General features: G+C 51.5%; 2 protein-coding genes across 6 annotated transcripts in view; one reads left to right on the top strand and one right to left on the bottom strand.

The window, feature by feature from the left end:
- Positions 1-40: 40 nt before the first annotated feature.
- On the bottom strand, positions 41-11,525 carry LOC105497194 (proline rich and Gla domain 2). Of its 5 annotated transcripts, none has more exons than XM_011768098.2 (8): positions 11,470-11,514; positions 10,705-10,760; positions 8,469-8,606; positions 8,064-8,239; positions 7,657-7,696; positions 2,468-2,603; positions 1,063-1,215; positions 41-748 (listed from the first exon to the last, which is right to left on the bottom strand). In XM_011768098.2, exons 3-8 carry the CDS (start codon positions 8,551-8,553, stop codon positions 730-732), a joined length of 609 nt encoding a protein of 202 aa, XP_011766400.1. In that variant the 5' UTR covers positions 8,554-8,606; positions 10,705-10,760; positions 11,470-11,514; the 3' UTR covers positions 41-729. The 5 variants fall into 5 exon arrangements, with proteins under 5 accessions (XP_011766400.1, XP_011766398.1, XP_070943581.1 ...); XM_011768096.3 differs by lacking the exon at positions 11,470-11,514 and adding an exon at positions 10,415-10,492 and having other exon boundaries at positions 8,469-8,566; positions 10,705-10,888; XM_071087479.1 differs by lacking the exon at positions 11,470-11,514 and adding an exon at positions 11,435-11,453 and having other exon boundaries at positions 42-748; positions 8,469-8,566.
- The window catches only part of NOSI (nitric oxide synthase interacting protein), a 27,760-nt gene continuing 13,393 nt past the window's right edge, over positions 11,515-25,881 (top strand). The window contains exon 1 of the mRNA XM_071087477.1: positions 11,515-11,660. Coding sequence (XP_070943578.1) covers positions 11,551-11,660 — 110 coding nt within the window. The 5' untranslated portion in view covers positions 11,515-11,550. The remainder of the gene's footprint in view (positions 11,661-25,881) is intronic.

Genomic DNA, 25,881 nt, shown 5'->3' with positions numbered 1-25,881 from the left:
TGCAAAAAAAAAAAAAAAAAAAAGGGAGAGTGAGAGAGACTGAGCGCAAGCAGGGCCTGGGGGTGTAGGGCGCGTTTGCACAGAAAACCAGTTCCGATGCGCCCGGGATCGCGGTTCATTATTATTATTATTATTATTTGCATTATTTCTGCTTTTTTTGGTCTCCTTTCCGAAGGGTTTTTATTTAGGGGAAGAGCTCAACTCCAGCTCCCTGGGTGCAATGCGAGCCTGCCCGCACCGAGCACGCTTGCAAATATGCCCCCCGCCCTTTCCCTGGGTTACGAAGTGCCTCTGTACCGCACGGGGAGTGCACGAAGACACGCGTGTGCACAGGCGGGGCTGTGCGTGTGCGTGCCCTGTGGCACTGGAGGGGACTGTCAGGTCATATCTGCCCATACACAAGACGGCACAGCCGGGGCTGGGCTCCTGGGTCCGAATTTCCCCGCGCGTCTGCCTACCACGGGGGCGGAACTGACCAGTGCCCTCACGGTCAGGAGAGTGTGGGGGCCCGTGAGGGGCCAGGACACGGGAACACGTTGCCGAGAACATGTGTATATCCATACGCGGCGGAAACGCGTGTGCCAGGGCAGGCCTCGGGCCGGGCGACCCCTACTCCCACCATCCCCGCCCCCCCAAGTCCAGCTTCGGCGTCTACGAGGCCTAGGGGCTTCCGGAATCCGGTGTGAATCAGGGGCACGGTTCGGAGAGCCGGGTCTCGAAAGCAGCTCTTCAGTGAGGCCTCCTGAGGCTGCAAGAGAAGAGGCACACTAGGGAGTCAAAGCTCCTGTGTTTTTTTCCCCTCAGCCAAGACCACTCCGACCGCCCTTGGAGTCTCAGCCAATCCCGGACCCTCTGGGCACAGGCCCCACCCTCTTATACGCCTCCGCACATACAACGCTGGGCCACGCCCCTAGACCATTGCATGGGGCCCCGCCCCCGCACTCCAAGCCCCGCCCTAGATAATAAGGCCCAAATTCCAAGTCCCGCCCCTGAGCCCAGGTTCCTCCTCCAACGTGCCCACCCCTCTGCGCCCCGCCCCCGGGCAGAAGCCACGCCCCATACCTGGTGTAGGGGGGTGGAGGTGCGTCGTGTACCCCAGAGGCTGCCAGCGCCTGCTCATAAGTGGGGAGGCCTGGGGGTTGGGGTGGGGGTGGAGGCAGGGGCGTCGGTGGGCCCAGAGGGCTCAAAGGACTCAGAGGGCTGATAAGCCCGGCCCTGGGGACAGCAAAGGTACAGTTAGCAGAGGCAACTTACAGGATACCTAGACTAAGGCGGAAGAGAGGGGATCTAGGAGATGGAGATTCAGGGTGACACTGGGACAGAGCTGGAAGGGAGGTGGACCTCAGAAAAGGAGGGTCACCTTCAGCCTAGCCTTACACACAGAAAAGTGCCTCAAATGACAGTCAGCTACACACAGGCAGACACAGAAATCAGCAACCACAGAGACACACTCTTATTCAGACACACCCATGTGCACCAGATACAGGCAGAGCAATAGAGAAAAAGACAGCCCTGCTGGATGCACGGCACACACCTATAGTTCTAGATCCTCAGGAGGCTGAGGTCGGAGGATTTCTTGAGCCCAGGAAACTGAGGCTGCAGTGAGCTGTGAACGGGCCACTGCACTCCAGCCTGGGCAACACAGTAAGACTTTGTCTCTTAAAAAAAAAAAAAAAAGGGCCAGGCGTGGTGGCTCACACCTGTAATCCCAGCACTTTGGGAGGCAGAGGCAGGCAGATCACCTGAGGTCAGGAGTTCAAGACCAGCCTGACCAACATGGAGAAACCCCGTCTCTACTAAAAATACAAAATTAGCAGGACATGGTGGCGTGCACCTATAATCCCAGCTACTCGGGAAGCTGAGGGAGGAGAATCACTTGAACCCAGGAGGCAGAGGTTGCAGTGAGCCAAGATCACACTATGCACTCTAGCCTGGGCAACGAGAGTGAAACTCCGTCTCAAAAAAAAAAAAAAAAGCCCTGCAGAGAGGCAGGCCAACACACACCAAACAGACAGAACTCAGCCCATCCATATAGACAGGAACACAACATAGATGCACTCCTCACCAATTTCCCACACCCACTCAGGTGTTGCACCTGTCACCACTGAAACTGACATACCACAGACACCCAAACACCACAGGCTGCACCGTCGCAGCCTCACCAGATACAATATCCAGAGTGGTAATCCCATGGATACTGGTAATCCCAGTACCACAAAGACAGGCCGGCAGCAAAAGTGGTCAGAGCTCCTACTGTGGGCCAGGTACTGAGGATCTAGACAGACAGAGCAACAGACACCAAAACCAGACACAAGCCAGCTCACAGATTCACTCTCCAAATGACAGTGTCCTCAGGTCTTTCATCAGTGCCCATCTGCCCCCAATCCTTAGCACATCCCTTTAGGTCAACATTTCCTCCCTCCCCTTGCTCTCCACCACCACCGCCTCCTCACTGAATCCCCCTTACTCTTGGGGACAGGGCTGCTGGCCTCGGCGGCGTCGCCAGTGCAGATACCAAAAGGCTCCCAGGCCAGCCAGGACAATGAGAAGGACACCACACGTCAGTCCCACAGCCAGGCCTGCCACATCCACTCGTCCACGCCCTGCAGGGAAGCAGGGAAGGGGAGCCACTGTTTCGGGGACTGCCACCCACCCTAATCAAAATTCCTTCCCACTGAGGGAAGAGAACAGACCCTGAAGCAGGCAGAGCTGGGGTCCCTTCCTAGCCCTGTGACCTCAGGCAATTCACCTCATTCCTTTCTCTGACCCTCCACTGCGGGTTCTGTAAAATGGGAACCATAACCCCTACCCCACTGTGAAAACTTAATGAGATCAGGCTGGATACGTGACTGATTACAGGCTGGATACAGTGGCTCACGCCTGTAATCCCAGCACTAGGGAGGCCAAGGCAGGTAGATCACTTGAGGCCAGGAGCTCAAGACCAGCCTGGCCAATATGGTGAAACGCTGTCTCTACTAAAAATACAACAAATTAGCCAGGCGTGGTGGTATGTGCCTGTAATCCCAGCTACTTGGGAGGCTGACACAGGAGAATCGCTTGAACCCAGGAGGCGGAGGTTTTAGTGAGCTGAGATCGAGCCATTGCTCTCCAGCCGAGGCAACAAGAGCAAGACTTCCTCTCAAAAAATAAAAAAACCACCACCACCACCAAAAAACCAAAACTATGTCCTGGCCAGGTGTGGTGGCTCATGCCTATAATCCCAGAACTTTGGGAGGCTGAGGCATGGAGATCACACAAGGTCAGGAGTTTGAGACCAGCCTGGCCAACATGGTGAAATCCCATCTCTACAAAAAATACAAAATTAGCCAGGCGCAGTGGCTCACACCTGTAATCCCAGCACTTTGGGAGGCCAAGGTGGCTGGATCACCTGAGGTCAGGAGTTCGAGACCAGCCTGACCAACATGGAGAAACCCTGTCTCTACTAAAAACACAAAATTAGCCAGGCATGGTGGCGCATGCCTATAATTCCAGCTACTTGGGAGGCTAAGGCAGGAGAATCGCTTGAACCCATGAGGTGGAGGTTGCGGTGAGCCCAGATTGCGCCATGGCACTCCAGCCTGGGCAACAAGAACAAAACTCCGTCCCAAAAAAAAAAAAAAAAAAAAAAAATTAACCAGGCTTGGTGGTGCTTGCCTGTAGTCCCAGCTACTCAGAAGGATGAGGCAGGAGGATTGCTTGAGCCGGGGAGATTGTGCCACTGCCCTCTAGCCAGGATGACAGAGAGAGACTCTGTCCCCCTCAAAAAAAAAAAAAAAAAAAGTCACATGCACTACTTGGGATATGCTTTTAAAATTATTCATGGTAGGGCCGGGCGCGGTGGCTCACGCCTGTAATCCCAGCACTTTGGGAGGCCGAGGCGGGCGGATCACAAGGTCAGGAGATCGAGACCACGGTGAAACCCCGTCTCTACTAAAAATACAAAAAATTAGCCGGGCGCGGTTGTGGGCGCCTGTAGTCCCAGCTACTCGGGAGGCTGAGGCAGGAGAATGGCGTGAACCCGGGAGGCGGAGCTTACAGTGAGCCGAGATCGCGCCACTGCACTCCAGCCTGGGCGACAGAGCGAGACTCCGTCTCAAAAAAAAAAAAAAAAAAAAAAAAAAATTATTCATGGTAGCCAGGCACAGTGGCTCATACCTGTAATCTCAGAACTTTGGGAGGCTAAGGCAGGAAGATCACTTGAGCCCAGCCTGGGCAACATAGGAAGGCTCTACAAAAAAAAAAAAAATTTTTTTTTTTTTGAGACAGGGTCTGACTCTGCATGGAGTGCAGTGGAGCAATCGCAGCTCACTGCCACTTGACGTCCAGGGCTCAGGTGATCCTCCTACCTCTGCCTCCTGAGTAGCTGGGACCACAGGTGTGCGTCACCATGCCTGGCTAATTTTGTGTTTTGTAATTTTTTGTATTTTTTGCCCAGGTTGGTCTCAAATTTCTCAAGCAATCCACCAATCTCTACCTCCCAAAGTTCTGAGATTACAGGCATGAGCCACCACTGAGCCTGGGGAAAAAATGTTGGTTTTTTGTTTTGTTTTGAGACGGAGTTGTGCTGTCACCAGGCTGGAGTACAGTGGCATGATCCCAGCTCACTGCAACCTCCGCCTCCCAGGTTCAAGCGATTCTCCTGCCTCAGCCTCCCAAGTAGCTGGGACTACAGGAGCCCGCCACCACATCCAGCTAATGTTTGTATTTTTAGTAGAGACAGGGTTTCACCATGTTGGCCAGGATGGTCTTGATCTCTTGACCTTGTGATCCGCCCGCCTCGGCCTCCCAAAGTGCTGGGATTACAGGCATGAGTCACCTTGCCCGGCCGGAAAAAATGTTTTTAATAGCTGGGTGTGGTGCTACAGGTACCTGTAGTCCCAGCTACCTGGGAGGCTGAGGAAGAAGGGTCACTTGACCCCAGGAGGTCGAGGCTACAGCGAGCCAGGATCACTCCAGTATACTCCAGCCTGGGTGACTGGACCCTGTCTCTAAAAGAAAAAAGAAAATGGCCAGGCTCGGTGGCTCACACCTGTAATCCCAGAACTTTGGAGGCCAAGGCAGGAAGATGACTGGAGCCTAGGAGGTAGAGAGCAGCGTAGACAACACAGTGAGACCCCGTCTTTACATAAAAAATTTTTTTAATTATCTGAGCATTGGTAGTGCATGCCTGTAATCCCAGCTACTCAGGAGGCTTAGGTGGGAGGATCACTTGAGCATAGGAGGTCGAGGCTGCAGTGAGTCGCGATTGTGCCACTGCTCTCCAGCCTGGGCGACAGAGCAACCCCATTTCTTTTTTTTTTTTTTGGAGATGGAGTCTTACTCTGTTGCCCAGGCTGGAGTGATCTCGGCTCACTGCAACCTCCGCTTCCCAGGTTCAAGCGATTCTGGTGCCTTAGGCTCCCAAATAGCTGGGATTACAGGCGTGCGCCACCATGCCTGGCTAATTTTTGTATTTTTAGTAGAGATGGGGTTTCACCATATTGGTCAGGCTGGTTTTAAACTCCTGACCTCATGATCCACCAGCCTCAGCCTCCCAAAATGCTGGGATTACAGGCGTGAGCCATCATGCCCTGCCCGACCCTGTTTCAAAAAAACAAAAAACAAATGGAGGAATTTAGGGACCCCCTTCTCCCCGCCAATGTAACTAAGAATCTAGAATACATGTTTGACATGTTACTAAGGTGCAGCCCTGTTTGCAATCCAAGGCCTCGAGTCTAAGGACAAGGGAGTATAGGGAGTCGTTGGGCTTGGGGAGGCCTTGCTAGCTCTTGCTGCTGGGGAAACTTCCATGGGCACTAGATAGGTGGGCTTTCCTCCAAAGGTAAACCCCAAACTTTTTTGTTTGTTTTTGAGATGGAGTTTCCCTCTTGTTGCCCAGGTTGGAGTGCAATGGTGTGATCTTGGCTCACTGCAACCTCCACCTCCTGGGTTTGAACGATTCTCCGGCCTCAGCCTCCCAACTAGCTGGGATTACAGGTGTGCGCCACCACGCCCAGCTAATTTTTGTATCTTTAGTAGAGACCAGGGTTCACCATGTTGACCAGGCTGGTCTCGAACTCCTGACCTCAGGTGATCCGCTCGCCTCGGCCTCCCAAAGTGCTTGGATTACAGGCGTGAGCCACCACACCCTGCTGTATGTTTGTTTTTGAGACATCTCCCAGGCTGGAGTGCAATGGTGCAATCTCTGCTCACTGCAACCTCTGCCTCCCAGCCGCAGTGATTCTTGTGCCTCAGCCTCTTGAGTAGCTGGGATTACAGGCACACATCACCATGCCCGGCTAATTTGTGTATTTTTAGTAGAGATGGGGTTTCACCACGCTGGCCAGGCTGATCTTGAACTGCTGACTTCAGGTGATCTGCTCGCCTTGGCCTCCCAAAGTGCTGAGATTACAGGCATGAGCCACCACATCTGACCGCAGTAAACCCCCAGACTTTTGAGCCCCTTTAGCAAAAAGCGCAAGTGCAGCTTCAGAAGGCAGGTCCTCCTGATGTGGGCACCTTCAGGTGGATTCAAGGAGCCACTATGCCTCGCTAGGCCTGTAGGGAAATTACCTCCCCTAGCAACCAGGCTCCAGTGTGAGACTCCAGCCCAGACCTAGGGCCTGTTGCTAAGGTGCATCTACCCCTAGCAACCGGGCCACAAGTGGGTGGGGCATCGGGGGCCCGGAGGGTGGTCCTCCAGTGGGCAGAAGGCCTTGGGTCCTGGAGCCTGGCTAGGTGTGGTTGCTAGGGAGAAGGCCTCCTTAGCAACCAGGCAGCTGCTGGGATGGGGCTGTGGGGGGGGGGAAATCAGCCAGGTACTGCTTCAGGCTTCTTCATCTGGTCTGGCCTGGCCAGGCCCTGTTGCTAAGGAGCAGCCCCCCTTAGCAACAAGGCTGGCAACAAGATGGGGCCTCAGAACTCAGAGGAGGGGTTGTTGGGGGCAAAATGGGCAGGTGAGGATGGGCAGGCTTCCTCCCTTGGTCACGTTGCTAGAGGGCAGTGTCTCCCGCAATCAGGCTGCTGGAGGGGTTGGTGTTTCCATTTACTCTGGACACCAGCGAAGGGTTCAGGTGGGCCTTCCCCTCTCAGCTTAAGGCCTGACAGGCCCTACAGCTCTAGCCTTTCCCTCCACTGACACTTCCCTTCCTAGGGACCCAGGACCTGCATCCAATAAGATGTGGTGGGGCCTGGCACCTATAGTCTCAACAGTCTGGGACACTGAAGCAGGAGGATTGCTTGAGGCCAGGCATTCAAGACCAGCCTGGGCAACATGGTGAGATCCGGTCTGTACAAAAACTACAAAAATTATCATGGTAGTATGGGCCTGGAGTCCCAATTACTCAGGAGGCTGAGGTGGGAAGATCACTTGAGCCTGGGAGGTTGAGGTTGCAGTGGGCCAAGATTGTACCACAGCCCTCCAGCCTGGGTGACACGGCGAGACCCTGTCTCAAAAACAAATAATTAAAAATAAAATAATCATAAGGTGTGGGGGGCTCCTCAGGCAAGCCGGGGTCTTAAGCAGGGGAACTCCTTTAGCAGCCAGCTTCAGAGAGCACAGAATTGGGGGGCAGACGATTCTTGTACCTAATTTGGGGTGGAGGATGTTGGTTTGGCCTCCCTGGGAAGGGACTCCCTTAGCTGCACAGAACAAGACGGCTTCAGCCCCTCACTCACCTCCTTTGCCATTGTAGATGTAGTTCTCCCAAAAGCGCTCCTTGAGGGGGGAGGAGTAGAAAAGAAGGGGGAAAAGCAGCAATTCAGCTGGTAGGTTCACACCCCCAAACTAGCCCATCCTGACTTCTGAGACACCAGGGAGGAGGGAGCTGAAGGCCAGAACCTCCCCCTGCAGCCTCCCCACAGGTATAGAGAAGAGAGAGGCCCTCCCCCTGCAACCTCCCCACGGGTATAGAGAAGAGAGAGGGCCTCCCCCTGCAACCTCCCCACAGGTATAGAGAAGAGAGAGGGCCTCCCCCTGCAACCTCCCCACGGGTATAGAGAAGAGAGAGGCCCTCCCCCTGCAACCTCCCCACAGGTATAGAGAAGAGAGAGGGCCCGAAACTCCAGGGTCTTGAGGACCTCACCGTGAGAGTGTTGTCCTCAAAATATTCCCTGGCCTCTTCCCAGGAACACTTCTCTTCATGACACTCCCGTTCCAGGTTCCCTGGTGTGAACAGCTCCAGGTCCCAGTGGTTGGCTCTTGGAATCCGGGTATGGCTACTCAGGAAGCTCTGGGCCTCTGGCGGAGCCAGGAACACTTCTGGACCCAAAGACATGAGGGACAGAAAAATGGAGGGTCCCTAGGGCTGAAGTCATAGGGGGATGGAAAGCAGTGGGGTCCCGGAGGAAGGAGCAGGAGCTGGGAATTCAGACTCTTGGGTCTGAAGGAGGAAGGGGCTGGGTCCTGGAAGAGGAGGGACTAGAGACATTCCTGAGTCAGGGGGAGGCCAATGCCAAGTATCTGGACACCATTTCCCCCAAACACTCACCTTGGTCTGTCTCCCCACTGGGTGAAGTGTCCAGGCAGGTGGTTAATGCCATGTATAGCAGCAGCAGAGAGGGGTGGCCCCTCATATTTTCCAGACACCTAGAACCAGGTGTGTTACAGCTGACAAGGGCCTCAGTCCCTGGGTAATAAGGCAGTGCTCTATCGACTGACCTCTGTGGTCCACGAATGATAATAATAGCAGACACTTGCACAGCCTGTATTCTCTGCCAGATATTGTTTTTTTTTTTTTTTTGAGATGGAGTCTCGCGCTGTCGCCCAGGCTGGAGTGCAGTGGCACGATCTCGGCTCACTGCAAGCTCCGCCTCCCGGGTTCATGCCATTCTCCTGCCTCAGCCTCCCGAGTACCTGGGACTATAAGCACCTGCCACCACACCCGGCTAATTTTTTTGTATTTTTAGTAGAGACGGGGTTTCACCGTGTTCGCCAGGATGGTCTCAATCTCCTGACCTCGTGATCCTCCCGCCTCAGCCTCCCAAAGTGAATTTTCATATTTTTCGTAGAGATGAGGTTTCACCATGTTAGCCAGGCCAGTCTTGAACTCCTGACCTCAAGTGATCCGCCCACCTCAGCCTCCCAAAGTGCTGGGATTACAGGCATGAGCCACTATGCTCTGACTCAACTCATTTGACTTTTCACAGGAGTCATACAAAAATTAGCCGGGCGCAGTGCTGGGCGCCTGTAATCCCAACTACTTGGGAGGCTGAGGCAGAAGAATCGATTGAGCCTGGGAGGCGGAGGTTGCAGTGAGCCGAGATCGTGCCACTGCACTCCAGCCTGGATGACTGAGTGAGATTCCATGTCAAAAACAAAACAAAACAAAACTTTGCACAGGAGTCCTTTTTTTTTTTTTTTTTTTTGAGACAGAGTCTCGCTCTGTCGCCCAAGCTGGAGTGCAGTGGCGCGATCCTGGCTCACTGCAAGCTCCGCCTCCTGGGTTCACGCCATTCTCCTACCCCAGCCTCGCGAGTAGCTAGGACTACAGGCGCCCGCCACCGCGCCCGGCTTATTTTTTGTATTTTTAGTAGAGATGGGGTTTCACCGTGGTCTGGATCTCCTGACCTTGTGATCCGCCCGCCTCGGCCTCCCAAAGTGCTGGGATTACAAGCGTGAGCCACCGCGCCCGGCTTTTTTTTTTTTTTTTTTTTTTTTAAGACAGTCTGGCTCTGTCACCCCAGGCTGGAGTGCAGTGGCGCTATCTCAGCTCACTGTGACCTCTGCCTCCTGGGTTCAAGCGATTCTCCTGCCTTAGCCTCCTGGGTAGTTGAGATTACAGGCGCGCATCACCACGCCCAGCTAATTTTTTTTTTTTTTTTTTGAGACAGAGTCTTACTCTGTCGCCCAGGCTGGAGTGCAGTGGCAGGATCTCAGCTCACTGCAAACTCCACCTCCCAGGTTCACACCATTCTCCTGCCTCAGCCTCCCGAGTAGCTGGGACTACAGGCACCCGCCACCATGCCCGGCAGATTTTTTGTATTTTTAGCAGAGATGGGGTTTCACCGTGTTAGCCAGGATGGTCTCGATCTCCTGACCTCGTGATCTGCCCGCCTCAGCCTCCCAAAGTGCTGGGATTATAGGCGTGAGCCACCGCGCCCGGCCCATGCCCGGCTAATTTTTACATTTTTAGTACAGACAGGGTTTCACCATGTTGGCCAGTCTGGTCTCAAACTCCTGTCCTCAAGTGATCCACCTGCTTCAGCCTCCCAAAGTGCTGGGATTACAGGTGTGAGCCACTGCGCCCGACCAGGAGTCCTATTATTGTCCCCAATATAGAGAAAAGGAAACTGAGGCACAGAGAGGTAAAATAGCTTGCCAAAGGTCACACAGTGTGCAAGTGTGAGAGCCAGGATTTCAGTGAAGGCAGTGTCCGCCAGAGAAGAGAGCAGAGAGCAGGCAGCTTATCTTTTTTGCCCATTGTGTCTACAGCACCTGACACAGATGCTCATAAACATGTCCACTGGTGATCTGGAGTCTTCCCTTCCTGGTAATTTCCACTTGTGCCTCTCTCTGTGTTCATTGTCACATCCACCCACAGACAACAAAGATTACGAGAGAGGCAGAGGCAGAGGATTAGTTGTATTATCGGGTCTAGGGACCTAGGGGGCAGGGGCCTTGGACTCCTGGGCCTAGGAGCCCCAAACTTCTGGGTCTCGGAGGGGCGGGGAGCCAGGATGCCTGGGTCCCCAAGCCAGGCTCTTCCTCCAGGGACATTCACTTACCTGCCCAGAAATGTGAGCACTGCCCCTTCCTCTTTAATGGAGACCTCCTTAGCCAGCTGTGAAGAGGGACAGGGAAGAGGGGAGGGGATAAGGAGGAGGGTGCCCCACTCCCGGTAACCAAGCCTGATCCCGGTTTCTGGCAGGGGGGCGGAACTTGCCATTACCTGCCCTGGGCGGGACTCAGGTAAGGGACAAAGTATTTAAAGGGACCTTGGGATAAAGGACTTAAAGTCCGGAGATCCATGGGGAAGCCAAGGTGTCGAATACCATGGGGCACTTGGGGGATTGGATTCGACCCTCCTCCTCCCTCTCGCCCCCTACCCGCTCTGGCTGTCCCCTGGAAGTTCGCCTGGCCGAGCTAGAAAAATTAATGTCTGGGTCCCTAGATACCTAGAAACTAGCGGGGACGATATGCCTTAGTCCCTGGGACAGCTGGGCAGTGCCGCAGTAAATCCCTGTTTCCTGAGGGCGACTTGAACGGCTTTGACTTTCAATTTCCCAATGGCTCTGTCTGTAAAATGGGAGCGCAGTTGTCCCTTCTCAATTGAGTTTTAAGATGCAGCAAGAAGAGTGGATGATATATTTGGGGAAGTGGGCTTCCCGATCTCTAGGGGAAGTGATTAGTCCTTAAATTTGGGCTTGGAGGGACTCAAAGCCTGGGAATCAAGCAGGAAAAAACGATCTCCCTGGGAAATGCCTAGTACATAGTAAGCGTTCCCCATATTCCCACCGTTCAATATCCGGAACCTTCTATTTGCCACTCACGTTTCCGAAGGGAGAAAGAGAAGAGAGGACTTGAGCAAGCCAGGCGAGGCACTTCCGCAACTAGGGGCAGCTCTACTTCCGATGCCTTCTACTGGGCGGAAGTGGGCGGAGCGGAGGGGGAAAATAGTGCTCCTTTCCGGTGTCGGGGCACAGTTGAAGAAGCGACCGAGGGACCGGGAGTCGTTCGGGAGGTAAGTTCGAGGCGGTGCAGGAAGGGTGTTGCTGTGATCGCTTTCCTGCGGGCTAGAGATCTGGGGTCCTGAGGGAGACTGGGGCAAGATTTTGGATTCCCGATTCCCTGTCAATCATTATTAATAGAGCTGTCCGGGCGCCCCAAGTTTGAAGCTGAACTACACTCTCCTGGAGGTGGCCAACCGTCCATCGGGCAGTTCTCTCTCCTTCTGTGTCTCTCACTCTCACTCACTCACTCTCACTCTCTCTCACAATAAACTCAGCGAAGTGGTAGCCAGCATCGGCCAGTTCTCCTGAGAGTTACAGTTCCGCTGTAGATGATGGCGATTTGCTGGTGGTCCCAAGGGAAGGAGTGGACTGGGATTGCTGGCGGTCTAAGCAGTGGGAGTTGAGGAAAGATAACTCCTTTCCTGGCCTCAGTTTCTCAGACTGTGGTGGGACGGCGGGCGATACCAGATTGTGCAGTCGTCCATCGCCACCTTCTCTTCACGTTTTTGATAGCCCCTTCCCTCTCGGGGTTGGTGCAGGGATTCACCTTTTCCTGTGTGGAGCTTCGGGGTCAGGCAGCCGTGGATTCGCATTCTGATTGTGCTGCTAATTCTGTGAACTTGGGGCTTGAAGGGTCCTTGAGACAGTTTGATGTTAATGTTTTCTTATGAAAATGTTCAAACTTACATAAAACTGAGAAAAGAATACAGGAATTTCTGTCACCCAAATCTACCAATTATTATTTTTGCCATACTTGCTGTGTTTTTTTTTTAACCATAAAGAGATTAAAACAAATCCTCGGCATCACGACACTTAAGGATTGTCAAAAGACAAAATTACAACACATGTAGTGAGAAGATCTTAATTGGCATTTATTTGTGGATCTACAATCGAACAACATCTAATTATGGAAAATAGCATGAGTGTTCCGATGAGCTGAGCAGAGGAGGAGGTTGTTTTCAGAGACAAAGGGCTGAGAAAGTCAGAAACTGAAAACAAAAAGCTAGTTGGTTAAATTGATTAACTTGATTAAATTTCTAAGTTAAAGGTTAAAGTAGAGGGGACTTCCTTTATCAGGTGGGCTAAAACTGGGCTGTTTGGGGATTTGGCTATTATCTCTCTCCCGATGTCTCAGAAGATCGGGTATCAACTTAGTTTTGGCTTGGAAGCATGGAACTTTAGCATGAGTGACTCCATTTTGGTTTGGTTCGTTGAACCTAGTGCAGGAGCTCAGTCCTAACCAATGACCTTCTATAAATTTTTTTTTTTTTTTTTTTTTGAGACGGAGTCTCGCTCTGTCGCCCAGGCTGGAGTGCAGTGGCCGGATCTCAGCTCACTGCAAGCTCCGCCTCCCGGGTTCACGCCATTCTCCTGCCTCAGCCTCCCGAGTAGCTGGGACTACAGGCGCCCGCCACCGCACCCGGCTAGTTTTTTGTATTTTTTAGTAGAGACGGGGTTTCACGGTGTTAGCCAGGATGGTCTCGATCTCCTGACCTCGTGATCCGCCCGTCTCGGCCTCCCAAAGTGCTGGGATTACAGGCTTGAGCCACCGCGCCCGGCCTATAAATTTTATTTAACAGGGTGCGCGTGTGAAAACCAGAAACATTGCTAATATGACCACAATACCATTATCACACTTTACAAGAACAACTGTAATTCTAGACTACTATCCATTACGTGGTGCAGAGTCAAGTCCAGCGTAACTGTGGGTTTGTTGCAATCAGGATATAGTGTTTTTTGCTATTGTGTTTTACATCTCTCTTAATTTAGAACTGTTCCGGCTGGGCGTGGTGGCTCACGTCTGTAATCCGAGTACTTTGGGAGGCCCAGGCAGGTGGATCACGAGGTCAGGAGATCGAGATCATCCTTGCTAACATGGTGAAACCCTGTCTCTACTAAAAATACAAAAAATTAGCCGGGCGTGGCCGGGTGCGGTGGCTCAAGCCTGTAATCCCAGCACTTTGGGAGGCCGAGACGGGCGGATCACGAGGTCAGGAGATCGAGACCATCCTGGGTAACACAGTGAAACCCCGTCTCTACTAAAAATACAAAAACTTAGCCGGGCGAGGTGGCAGGCGCCTGTAGTCCCAGCTACTCGGGAGGCTGAGGCAGGAGAATGGCGTGAACCCGGGAGGCGGAGCTTGCAGTGAGCTGAGATCCAGCCACTGCACTCCAGCCTGGGTGACAGAGCGAGACTCCGTCTCAAAAAAAAAAAAAAAAAAAAATTAGCCGGGCGTGATGGCGGGCTCCTGTAGTCCCAGCTACTCGGGAGGCTGAAGCAGGAGAATGGCGTGAACCCGGGAGGCGGAGGTTGCAGTGAGCGGAGATCGTGCCACTACACTCCAGCCTGGGCGACAGGGCGAGACTCCGTATCAAAAAAAAAAAAATACAAGATCTTGCTGTGTTGCCCAGGCTGGTCTCAAACTCCTGGGCTTAAGCAATCCTCCTGCCTTGGCCTCCCAAAGTGCTATGCTAAGATTGCAAGTGGGAGCCATTGAGCCTGGCCTCATTTTACTTGTTTCTTCATGCCAGGGATCAGCTAATTACATTCTACAGACCAAACCCAAATCCTGCCAGCTACCTGTTTTAAAAATCAGCATTGGCCAGGCGCAGTGGCTCATGCCTGTAATCCTGGCACTTTGGGAGGTGGAGGCAGGTGGATCACCTGAGGTCAGGAGTTCGAGACCAGCCTGGCCAACATGGTGAAACCCCATCTCTACTAAAAATACAAACATTGGCCGGTCGTGGTGACTGGTGCATATAATCCCAGCTATTCAGGAGGCTGAGGCAGGAGAATCACTTGAACCCAGGGGACAGAGGTTGCAGTGAGCCGAGATCATGCCACTTCACTCCAGCCTGGGCAAAAGAGCATAACTCCCTCTCAAAAAAAAAAAAAAAAAAGCATTAGTGGGATATAATTTACCTAACATATAATTCACCCATTGACAGTATACAATTCAGTGGTGTTTAGTATGTTGACAGAGTTGTGCAACTATCAACACTATAAGAACATTTCATCTCCCAAAAAGAAACCATGGTACTCATTAGCAGTCATTCCCTGTTTTCTCCCAGTCCTTCCCACCCCCAGCCTTTGGCAGCCACTAATCTGCTATATCTATGGATTTGCCTAATCGGGGTATTTCACACAAATGAAACCATAAAATATTATTGTGACTGCCTGCCTTCTTTCACTTAGCATGTGTGTTTTTTTTTTTTTTTTTGAGACGGAATCTTGCGCTCTGTCCCCCAGGCTGGAGTGCAGTGGCAAGATCTCAGCTCACTGCAAGCTCCGCCTCCCGAGTTCACACCATTCTCCTGCCTCAGCCTCCTGAGTAGCTGGGACTACAGGCGCCCGCCGGCATGCCCGGCTAATGTTTTGTATTTTTAGTAGAGACGGGGGTTTCACTGCGTTAGCCAAGATGGTCTCGATCTCCTGAAGTTGCGATCTACCTGCCTGGCCCTCCCAAAGTGCTGGGATTACAGGCATGAGCCACCGCGCCCAGCCGATATACTTATTTTCTTATCTGTTGTTCGGTTGATGAGCATTTGTGTTGTTTCCACTTTTTTTTAAACGAAATTTTGCTCTTGTAGCCCAGGCTGGAGCGCAATGGTGCGATCTCGGCTCACTGCAACCTCCGTCTCCCCAGTTCAAGTGACTGTCCTGCCTCAGCTTCCCAAGTAGCTGGGATTACAGGCGCCCACCAGCACGCCTGGTTAATTTTTGTATATTTAGTAGAGACGGGGTTTATCATGTTGACCAGCCTGGTCTTGAACGTCTGACCTCAGGTGATCCACCTGCCTCGGCCTTCCAAAGTGCTGGGATGGCCGGGCGCGGTGGCTCAAGCCTGTAATCCCAGCACTTTGGGAGGCCGAGACGGGCGGATCACGAGGTCAGGAGATCGAGACCATCCTGGCTAACACGGTGAAACCCCGTCTCTACTAAAAATACAAAAAAAAAAACTAGCCGGGCGAGGTGGCAGGCGCCTGTAGTCCCAGCTACTCCAGAGGCTAAGGCAGGAGAATGGCGCAAACCCGGGAGGCGGAGCTTGCAGTGAGCTAAGATCCGGTCACTGCACTCCAGCCCGGGCTACAGAGCAAGACTCCGTCTCAAAATAAACAAACAAACAAACAAACAAAAAAAAAAAAACAAAGTGCTGGGATTACAGGCGTGAGCCACTATGCCCGGCCCTCCACTTTTTAGCTTTTATAAATAATACTGCTAGCAACATTTGTATATAAGTTTTTGTGTGGATGTATGTTTGTTTGTTTGTTTGTTTGCTTTTTTGAGACTGAGTGTTGCTCTGTCACTCAGGCTGGAGTGCAGTGGCGGGATCTTTTTTTTTTTTTTTTTGAGATGGAATCTCACTCTGTCGCCCAGGCTGGAGTGCAGTGGCACAATCTAGGCTCACTGCAAGCTCCGCCTCCCGGGTTCACGCCATTCTCCCGCCTCAGCCTCCCGAGCAGCTGGGATTACAGGCGCCCACCACACGCCCAGCTAGTTTTTTGTATTTTTAGTAGAGACGGGGTTTCACCATGTTAGCCAGGATGGTCTCGATCTCCTGACCTCGTGATCCGCCCGTCTCGGCCTCCCAAAGTGCTGGGACTACAGGCGCCCGCCACCTCGCCCGGCTAGTTTTTTGTATTTTTAGTAGAGACGGGGTTTCACCATGTTAGCCAGGATGGTCTCGATCTCCTGACCTCGTGATCCGCCCGTCTCGGCCTCCCAAAGTGCTGGGATTACAGGCGTGAGCCACCGCGCCCGGCCAGTGGCGGGATCTTGGCTCACTGCAATCTCCGCCTCCCAGGTTTAAGCGACTGTCCTGCCTCAGCCTCCCAACTAGCTGGGACTACAGGTGTGCACCACCACGCCCGGCTAATTTTTGTATTTTTAGTAGAGGTGGGATTTCACCATCCAGTATGGTCTTGATCTCTTGACCTCATGATCCACCCGCTTTGACCTCCCAAAGTGCTGGGATTACAGGCGTGAGCCACCACGCCCGGCCTGTGTGGATGTATGTTTTTATTTCTATTACCAGTGGAATTGCTGGGTCAAAAGGTGACTATTTAGCCTTTTGAGAAACTGTGACTTTTCCAAAATGGCTATACCATTTTACACGTCTACCACCAATATATAAGGGTTCCAGTTTCTCCATATCCACATCAGCACTTATTATTATCTGTCTTTTTGATTATAGTCATTCTACTGGGTGTGGACTGGTGTCTTTTAACATGCTTGTTGGCCATTTCTAGATCTTTGGAGAACTGTCTATTCTAATCCTTCACCCATTTTTAAATTGTGTTAGGTGTCCTTTCACTATTGAGTTGTAAGTTTTTAGTTTTTAATATATTCTCACTGCAATTCCCTTATCAGATATCCTTATTTTTTTTTTTTTTTTTTTTTTTGAGATGGAGTTTTGCTCTTGTTGCCCAGGCTGGAGTGAGATGGTGTGATCTCAGCTCATTACAACCTCCGCCTCCCGAGTTCAAGTGATTCTCCTGTTTCAGCCTCTTGAGTAGCTGGGATTACAGGCATGTGCCACCACGCCCGGCTAATTTTGTATTTTTAGTAGAGATGGGATTTCTTCATGTTGGTCAGGCTGGTCTCGAACTCCCAACCTCAGATGATCTGCCCCGCCTGGGCCTCGCAAAGTGCTGGGATTACAGGTGTGAGCCAACCTGCCCGGCCTTTTTTTTTTTTTTTCCCCCCCCAGAGACAAAGTCTCAGTCTGTCACTCAGGCTGGAGTGCAGTGGTGCAGTGGCACGATCATAACTCACTGCAGCCTCAACTTCCTGGGATCAAGGGATCCTCCTGCCTCGGCCTCCCAAGTAGCTGGGACCACAGGTGCATGCCACTATGCCCAGCTAATTTTTTACATTTTGTTTTGTAGAGATGGAGTCTTGCTGTGTTCCCCATAGCAAGTTCAAGTCTAGTCTCAAAACTCCTGTTGCTACTGCTTTTTTTTGGTAGAGACAGGGTTTTGCCATGTTGCTCAGGCTGGTCTTGAACTCGTGAGTTCAAGTGATCCTCCTGCCTTGGCCTCCCAAAGCGCTCTATCCAGTTGCAAGCCACAACAGCCAGCAGATATCTGACTTTTGTAACTGCTACCTGTTTTTGTTCAGCCTGCAAACTAAAAATGGTTTTTAATTTTTTTTTTTTTTTTTTTAAGATGGAGTCTCACTCTGTCGCTCAGGCTGGAGTGCAGTGGCGTGAGCTTGGCTCACTGCAAGCTCCATCTCCCGGGTTCATGCCATTCTCCTGCCTCAGCCTCCCGAGTAGCTGGGACTACAGGCGCCCTAGAGACAGGGTTTCATCGTGTTAGTCAGGATGGACTCCATCTCCCGACCTCGTGATCCGCCCACCTCAGCCTCCCAAAGTGCTGGGATTACAGGCGTGAGCCACCGCGCCCTGCCTGGTTTTTAACATTTTTACATAACTGGAAAAAATCAAAAGAATGAATTTGGTGACCTATGACAATTGTACGTGATTCCGTGTCAGAATCCAAAAATAAAGTTTTATTGGAACACAGCCTTGCCCGTTTGTGTGTCTGTGGCTGCTTTTATGCTACAGGGGCCGAGTGGGATACTTACAGGGGCTGTTTGGCCTGCAAAGTTCAAAACAGTTACTCTCTGGCCGTTTTTTGTTATTCCCTACTGTATCCCCTGACTTCCTAGAATCAGGAAATTGAATGTAAAGACTTGATTAAATTTCCGTTCAGCCGTCAAGTGATTACTTCAGAGGTGGCCCCTTCATGTTGCATACGGCCTGGATGCCCCACTTTCAGGGGTGGCGTAATTCATTCAGGCTTCAGGCAGCATTATAGACTGAATGTCCCCCCAGATTCGTATGTTGAAGCCCTCACTCCCCAAGGTGGTTATGTTTGGAGGTAGGGCCATAATTTATGGAGATAATTAAGGTGAAAGGGCAGAGCCCTAATCTGATGGATTGGTGTCCTTTAAAAGGAGGAGGCCGCCCGCGCACAGTGGCTCATGCCTATAATCCCAGCACTTTGGGAGGCTGAGGCGGGTGGATCACCTGAGTTCAGGAGTTCAAGACCAGTCTGGCCAACATGGTGAAACCCCATCTCTACTAAAAATACAAAAATTAGGCCGGGCGCGGCGGCTCACGCCTGTAATCCCAGCACTTTGGGAGGCCGAGGTGGGCAGATCACAAAATCAGGAGATCGAGACCATCCTGGCTAACACGGTGAAACCCCGTCTCTACTAAAAATACAAAAAATTAGCTGGGTGTGATGGCGGGCGCCTGTAGTCCCAGCTACTCAGGAGGCTGAGGCAGGAGAATGGCGTGAACCTGGGAGGCAGAGCTTGCAATGAGCCAAGATCATGCCCCTGCACTCCAGCCTGGGCGACAGAGCAAGACTCCGTCTCAAAAAAAAAAAAAAAAAAATTAGCAAGGCATGGTGGTGGACGCCTGTAATCCCAGCTACTTAGGAGGCTGAGGCAGGAGAATCACTTGAGCCTAGGGGGGGGGGGTTCCAGTAGGCTGAGATCTGCTGCTGCACTCCAGCCTAGGTGACAGAGTGAGACTCCCCACAAAAAACAGGAGACACCAGAGAGCGCTCTCTCTGCCACTGAAGGTAGCCATCTGCAAACCAGGAAGAGGGTGTCACCAGAACTCCACCATGCTGGCAGCCTGAACTTAGACTTCCAGCCTTAGGAACTGGAGAAAATATGTCTATCGTTTAAGCCTCCCAGAGTGGTGTTTTGTTATGGCAGCGGGAGTAGACTGAGACGTGTGGCAGCCATCGAAAAGCGCACTGTAAAGTTACAACTGTGTCTTTTCCAGCAGCGAGAATTAGCATCCTGTGACTCTCCAGGCCCCATCAGCCTCTTCATTAATGCCATCCATCAACAATCATTGCCTGAGTCAACTATTTCACCAGAGGTTGCAAAATGGCAGTTTTCCTATTCTCCCATTTCTCTTACACTTAGAGTCTGAACAGTTTGGTTTTTGTCTTGAGTCATGTCCAAGAAGCAGTTGAAGAGAGTGACTTAATCAACTTCCATTCTGAAAAGTCCCCCGAGACTGGTTTGTCAGAGGCCAATTTCTTCAAGCCTTAATTTTCCTACCTATTAAATGGGCGATGCCGGGCGCGGTAGCTCATGCCTGTAATCTCAGAACTTTGGGAGGCCGAGGTGGGTAGATCACCTGAGGTCAGGAGTTCCAGACCAGCCTGGCCAACATGGTGAAACACCGTCTCTACTAAAAATACAAAAAAAAGTAGCTGGGCATGGTGGTGTGTGCCTATAATCCCAGCTACTTGGGATGCTGAGGCAGGAGGATCACTTGAACCCGGGAGGCGGAGGTTGCAGTGAGTCAAGATTGCGCCACTGCACTCCAGTCCGGGTGACAGAGTGAGACTCCGTCCCCAAAAATTAATACATTAATTAATTAATAAAATGAAATAAAAGGGGCAGAACGTGGGGAGGTCGTCCTGAGGACCGAATGTGTTCACATATGGAAAGTGCTTCCCACAAGGTCTGATTCTTAAGGGATTAAAGGATATGATGATTACTTCTGTTCTTCTAGTGCTGCTGTGATTCACGTGTTCCTAATGAATTATGAGTGTATCAACGGCATGATGTCATAGCTGCACGGTTAGCTCATTGCTAACCCACCTCCCCTGGCCCTAGGATTGAAGGTGGTTCATCGATTCTATCATGACATCTCTGAGACCTCCCAGGTGCCAGGCAATGCTGGGACCCAGATTGAAGTTCAACCCAGGCCCCACCAACCAGGGGCCCCTACTCTGGAGCCGAAATACCAAGGGATGGGCTATAATGGAGGTAGCTCAGGGCATGGTCAAGTGTGAGGAGAACCTAACTGATCCCGGAGAGGCAGGCTTCTTAGAGGAGGCATACCTTGGCAGTGCTCTGGAGGAGAAAGGAGACAGGATCTCGGGGAGGACAAGACACACACTAGCTGTCCCATCCTCTCTCAGAGTTCAGCACAGTGCCTGAGGCCGCCTGCAGCCAGCTGGCACAGTGGGTGGTCAAAGCCCCAGGTGCTTGGATCAAACTCAGCTGTAGGACTCACTCGCTGCATAACCTAGGGCACCGCCTCTGTGCCTCTCTTCATTTATGGCAACCATTTGAGGTGTTGTGATATTCATTGGAGTGTTGTGATATTCAACCATTTGAGGTGTTGTGATATTCAGTGGAGTATTGTGATATTCAACCATTTGAGGTGTTGTGATATTCAGTGGAGTGTTGTGATATTCAACCATTTGAGGTGTTGTGATAGTCAGTGGAGTATTGTGATATTCAACCATTTGAGGTGTTGTGATATTCAGTGGAGTGTTGTGATAGTCAACCATTTGAGGTGTTGTGATATTCAGTGGAGTGTTGTGATATTCAACCATTTGAGGTGTTGTGATATTCAGTGGAGTGTTGTGATAGTCAACCATTTGAGGTGTTGTGATATTCAGTGGAGTGTTGTGATATTCAACCATTTGAGGTGTTGTGATATTCAGTGGAGTGTTGTGATATTCAACCATTTGAGGTGTTGTGATATTCAGTGGAGTGTTGTGATAGTCAACCATTTGAGGTGTTGTGATATTCAGTGGAGTGTTGTGATAGTCAACCATTTGAGGTGTTGTGATATTCAGTGGAGTGTTGTGATATTCAACCATTTGAGGTGTTGTGATATTCAGTGGAGTGTTGTGATAGTCAACCATTTGAGGTGTTGTGATATTCAGTGGAGTGTTGTGATATTCAGCCATTTGAGGTGTTGTGATATTCAGTGGAGTGTTGTGATATTCAACCATTTGAGGTGTTGTGATATTCAGTGGAGTGTTGTGATATTCAACCATTTGAGGTGTTGTGATATTCAGTGGAGTGTTGTGATATTCAACCATTTGAGGTGTTGTGATATTCATTGGAGTGCTGTGATATTCAACCATTTGAGGTGTTGTGATATTCAGTGGAGTGCTGTGATATTCAACCATTTGAGGTGTTGTGATACTCAGTGAAATGCTTAGAGCCAGGGTCTAGTTCAGAGCAGCTTTTTTTCTTTTCTTTTTTTTTTTTTTTTTTTGAGATGGAGTCTCGCACTGTTGCCAGGCTGAAGTGCAGTGGTGTGATCTGGGCTCACTGCAAACTCCACCTCCCGGGTTCAAGCGATACTCCTGCCTCAGCCTCCCGAGCAGCTGGGACTACAGGCGCCCGCCACCACACCCAGCTAATAGAGGTGGGGTTTCACCATGTTGGCCTGGATGGTCTCACTGTCTTGACCTCGTGATCCACCTGTCTCGGCCTCCCAAAGTGCTGGGATTACAGGTGTAAGCCACCACGCCCAGCCTGATTGGCCTTTTTTCTGAGATTGTGACTTTCCTGGGAAAACTGACAGTTGTCAGGAATGGTTCCAGAGCCTGGCTGCCTGGGTCTGAGTCCCAGCTCTGCCACTTCCCAGCTGGGAGATGCTGTGAGCCTGTTTCCTGTCCTGTGAGGCAGGGATGATGCTGACATCGGTTGCTCCTGCTCTTTGTCTGTTTCCTCTCTGAAATACTGGTGATAGCAGATGGCAGCAGTCTGCTTTCTATTTTGAAATTGGACCTACCAAGGAGACAATACAGTGTGGGGCAGGAGAGCTCAGCTTTCGGAGTTTATAAATCCCGAACCTGGCTATTCTTCAACCCTTGGTTGGAGGCGCTCACACTTTCTGGTCTCAGGATCTTTTTTTTGTTTTTGAGACGGAGTCTCCCTCTGTCACCCAGGCTGGAGTGCAGTGGCGCAATCTTGGCTCACTGCAAGCTCCGCCTCCCAGGTTCATGCCATTCTCCTGCCTCAGCCTCCCGAGTAGCTGGGACTACAGGCACCCGCCACCACGCCCGGCTAATTTTTTGTATTTTCGGTAGAGACAGGGTTTTACCGTGTTAGCCAGGATGGTCTTGATCTCCTGACCTCGTGATCCGCCCGCCTCGGCCTCCCAAAGTGCTGGGATTAACAGGCGTGAGCCACCGTGCCCAGCCTGGTCTCAGGATCTTAAAAATCACTGAGTTTTAAAAATCAAAGAGTTTGCCGGGCGCGGTGGCTCCCACCCGTTATCCTAGCACTTTGGGAGGCCGAGGTGGGCGGATCACGAGGTCAGGAGTTCAGAACTAGCCTGGGCAACATGGTGAAACCCTGTCTCTACTTAAAAAAAAAAAAAAAAAAACAACTGGGCGTGGGCGCCTGTTATCCCAGCTACTTGGGAGCCTGAGGCAGGAGAATTGCTTGAACCCGGGAGGTGGAGGTTGCAGATCGTGCCACTGCACTTCAGCCTGGGCAAGAGAGTAAGACTCCATCTCAAAAAAAAAAAATTGAAAAAAGTTTAAATGCTTCCTCTACAGCTGTTCCTCCCATTTTTGGAGGGAAAATGTTCCCATCTGTGTTGAAACCTCAGTTCTTGGCCACAAAACAGCAAGCAAGCTCATCTCTGGGAAAGCCAAGGTGCCTAGAGCCAAATACCGCAGAGGGTCAAGGGAGTTGACAACTAAGAATAGAATGGGGAATGTGTCCATGAGAAGGTCACCGTGACCTTCATGAGTGGCAGTTGTGGGGGCTGGGGAGCGGGTGGCAGGTGAGTGAGGGGAGGCAACAGGTGCTGGACGTTCACTGAGAAGCTTGGTGGTCAGGAGGAAGTCGGAGGAGGAGCCTGGCACGTGGAGGGGACCCTGGGTCAAGTTGGAGTATTTGATCAAGGTCCCCTTCTGCAAGCAGCCCTGTCTGCCTCAAGGGGCACATTGATCGGGAATGGGCGTGAGGGGGTATTTAGGGTGATAGGAAGGTTCTGTATCTCCATAGGTCAGAAGGGTGTATACATTTGTCAAAACGCATCCAACTGTAAAGGTCTTTGCGTTGATTCTGTGTAAATATACATAAAACCCAGAGTGGCTTCTGAGAAGACGCCAGTAGGGGGAGAGAGAGCTCCGTAGCTCCTAGAGGTTTGTGTTTCAAGTTTTGAATGGGAAAGGCAAGTTTCTCAAAGCAACCAGAAGGGGGCGATAGAGATGAAGTTGCTTTTTACATCGGTGGGACCCTTGGTTGTGCTCCCCACCCCAACTTCTGGATCTTACTTGCAGCCTAGTTGAGAGCAGGAGACAATCTTTCCTGAATACAACTAATATGTGTAATGTGGAGCCTTTTGTCTGCAAGTGTTCTTTATTTTTTATTCTTTATTTTTTGAGACTAGTCTCTGTCACCCAGGCTGGAGTACATTGGCACAATCTCGGCTCACTGCAACCTCCGCCTCCTGGGTTCAAGCGATTCTCGTGCCTCAGCCTCCCAAGTAGCTGGGATTACGGGCACCCACTGCACCCGGCTAATTTTTGTATTTTTGGTAGAGACAGGGTTTTACCTTGTTGGCCAGGCTGGTCTTGAACTCCTGACCTCAGGTGATCTGCTGGCCTCAGGCGTGAGCCACCTCGCCCGTCCCGCAAGTGTTTTTGTTGTTGTTGTTGTTGTTGTTGTTTGAGGCGAAGTGTCATTTTTGTCCCCCGGGCTGGAGTGTGATGGCGCGATCTCAGCTCACTGCAACCTCCACCTCCTGGGTTCAAGTGATTCTCTTGCTTCAGACTCCTGAGTAGCTGAGATTACAGGTGCCTGCCACCACGCCCGGCTAATTTTTGTATTTTTAGTAGAGACGGGGTTTCACCATGTTGGCCAGGCGGGTCTCAAACTCCTGCCTCAGGTGATCCGCCTGCCTCGGCCTCCTAAAGTGCTGGGATTACAGGCGTGAGCCACCGTGCCTGGCCAAGTGTTCTTTAAAATGTATCATTGTAGGTTGGGCACTGTGGCTCATGCCTGTAATTGCAGCACTTTGGGAGGCTGAGGTGGGCGGATCACGAGGTCAGGAGATCGAGACCATCCTGGCTAACATGGTGAAACCCCGTCTCTACTAAAAAAAAATAAAAAAAAATTAGCTGGGCCTGGTGGCGGGCGCCTGTAGTCCCAGCTACTCCAGAGGCTGAGGCGGGAGAATGGCATGAACCCAGGAGGCGGAGCCTGCAGTGAGCCTAGATTGTGCCACTGCAATCCAAACTGGGCGACAGAGCAATATTCCGTCTCAAAAAAAAAAAAAAAAGTATAATTGTCAGGCCGGGCGCGGTGGCTCAAGCCTGTAATCCCAGCACTTTGGGAGGCCGAGACGGGCGGATCACGAGGTCAGGAGATCGAGACCATCCTGGCGAACACCGTGAAACCCCGTCTCTACTAAAAAATACAAAAAAAAAACTAGCCGGGCGAGGTCGCGGGCGCCTGTAGTCCCAGCTACTCGGGAGGCTAAGGCAGGAGAATGGCGTAAACCTGGGAGGCGGAGCTTGCAGTGAGCTGAGATCTGGCCACTGCACTCCAGCCCGGGCGACAGGGCGAGACTCCGTCTCAAAAAAAAAAAAAAAAAAAAAAAAAGTATAATTGTCTGCACCTGTAGATTTCCTGTGCCTACATGGTATTGAGCTCGTTTTACTCTTTTCTCATCAAGCACTATGATTTAAAGATCCTCCCAGGCTGGGCGCAGTGGGCTCATACCAGTAATCCCAGCACTTCGGGAGTCCAAGGCGGGCAGATCATGAGGTCAGGAGTTCAAGACCAGTGTGACCAACATGGCGAAAGCCCATCTGTGCTAAAAATACAAAAATTAGCCGGGTGTGGTGGTGCACGCCTGTGGTCCCAGCTACTCAGGAGGCTGAGGCAGGCGAATTGCTTGAACCTGGGATGCGGAGGTTGCAGTGAGCCAAGAGGTTGCAGTGAGCCAAGATCATGCCACTGCCCTCCAGCCTGGTGACAGAGCAAGACTCCTTCTCAAGAAAAAATAATAAACAATTTTTTTTTTTTTTTTTTGAGACGGAGTCTCGCTCTGTCGCCCAGGCTGGAGTGCAGTGGCGCGATCTCGGCTCACTGCAAGCTCCGCCTCCTGGGTTTACGCCATTCTCCTGCCTCAGCCTCCTGAGTAGCTGGGACTACAGGCGCCCGCCACCGCGCCCGGCTAATTTTTTTGTATTTTTAGTAGAGACGGGGTTTCACCGTGGTCTCGATCTCCTGACCTTGTGATCTGCCCGCCTCGGCCTCCCAAAGTGCTGGGATTACAGGCGTGAGCCACCGCGCCCGGCCTTTTTTTTTTTTTAGAGATGGAGTCTAACTATATTGCCCAGGCTGGTCTTGAACTCCTGGCCTTAAGCAGTCTTCCCGCCTTGGCTTCCCAAAGTGTTGGGATTACAGGCATGAACTATGGCACC

The sequence above is a fragment of the Macaca nemestrina genome, chromosome 20, assembly GCF_043159975.1.
Source record: "Macaca nemestrina isolate mMacNem1 chromosome 20, mMacNem.hap1, whole genome shotgun sequence".
In the NCBI taxonomy this organism is placed as follows: domain Eukaryota; kingdom Metazoa; phylum Chordata; class Mammalia; order Primates; family Cercopithecidae; genus Macaca; species Macaca nemestrina.
The sequence above is the reverse complement of the archived record's forward strand: the minus strand, read 5'-3'. Positions and strand labels throughout refer to the sequence as shown.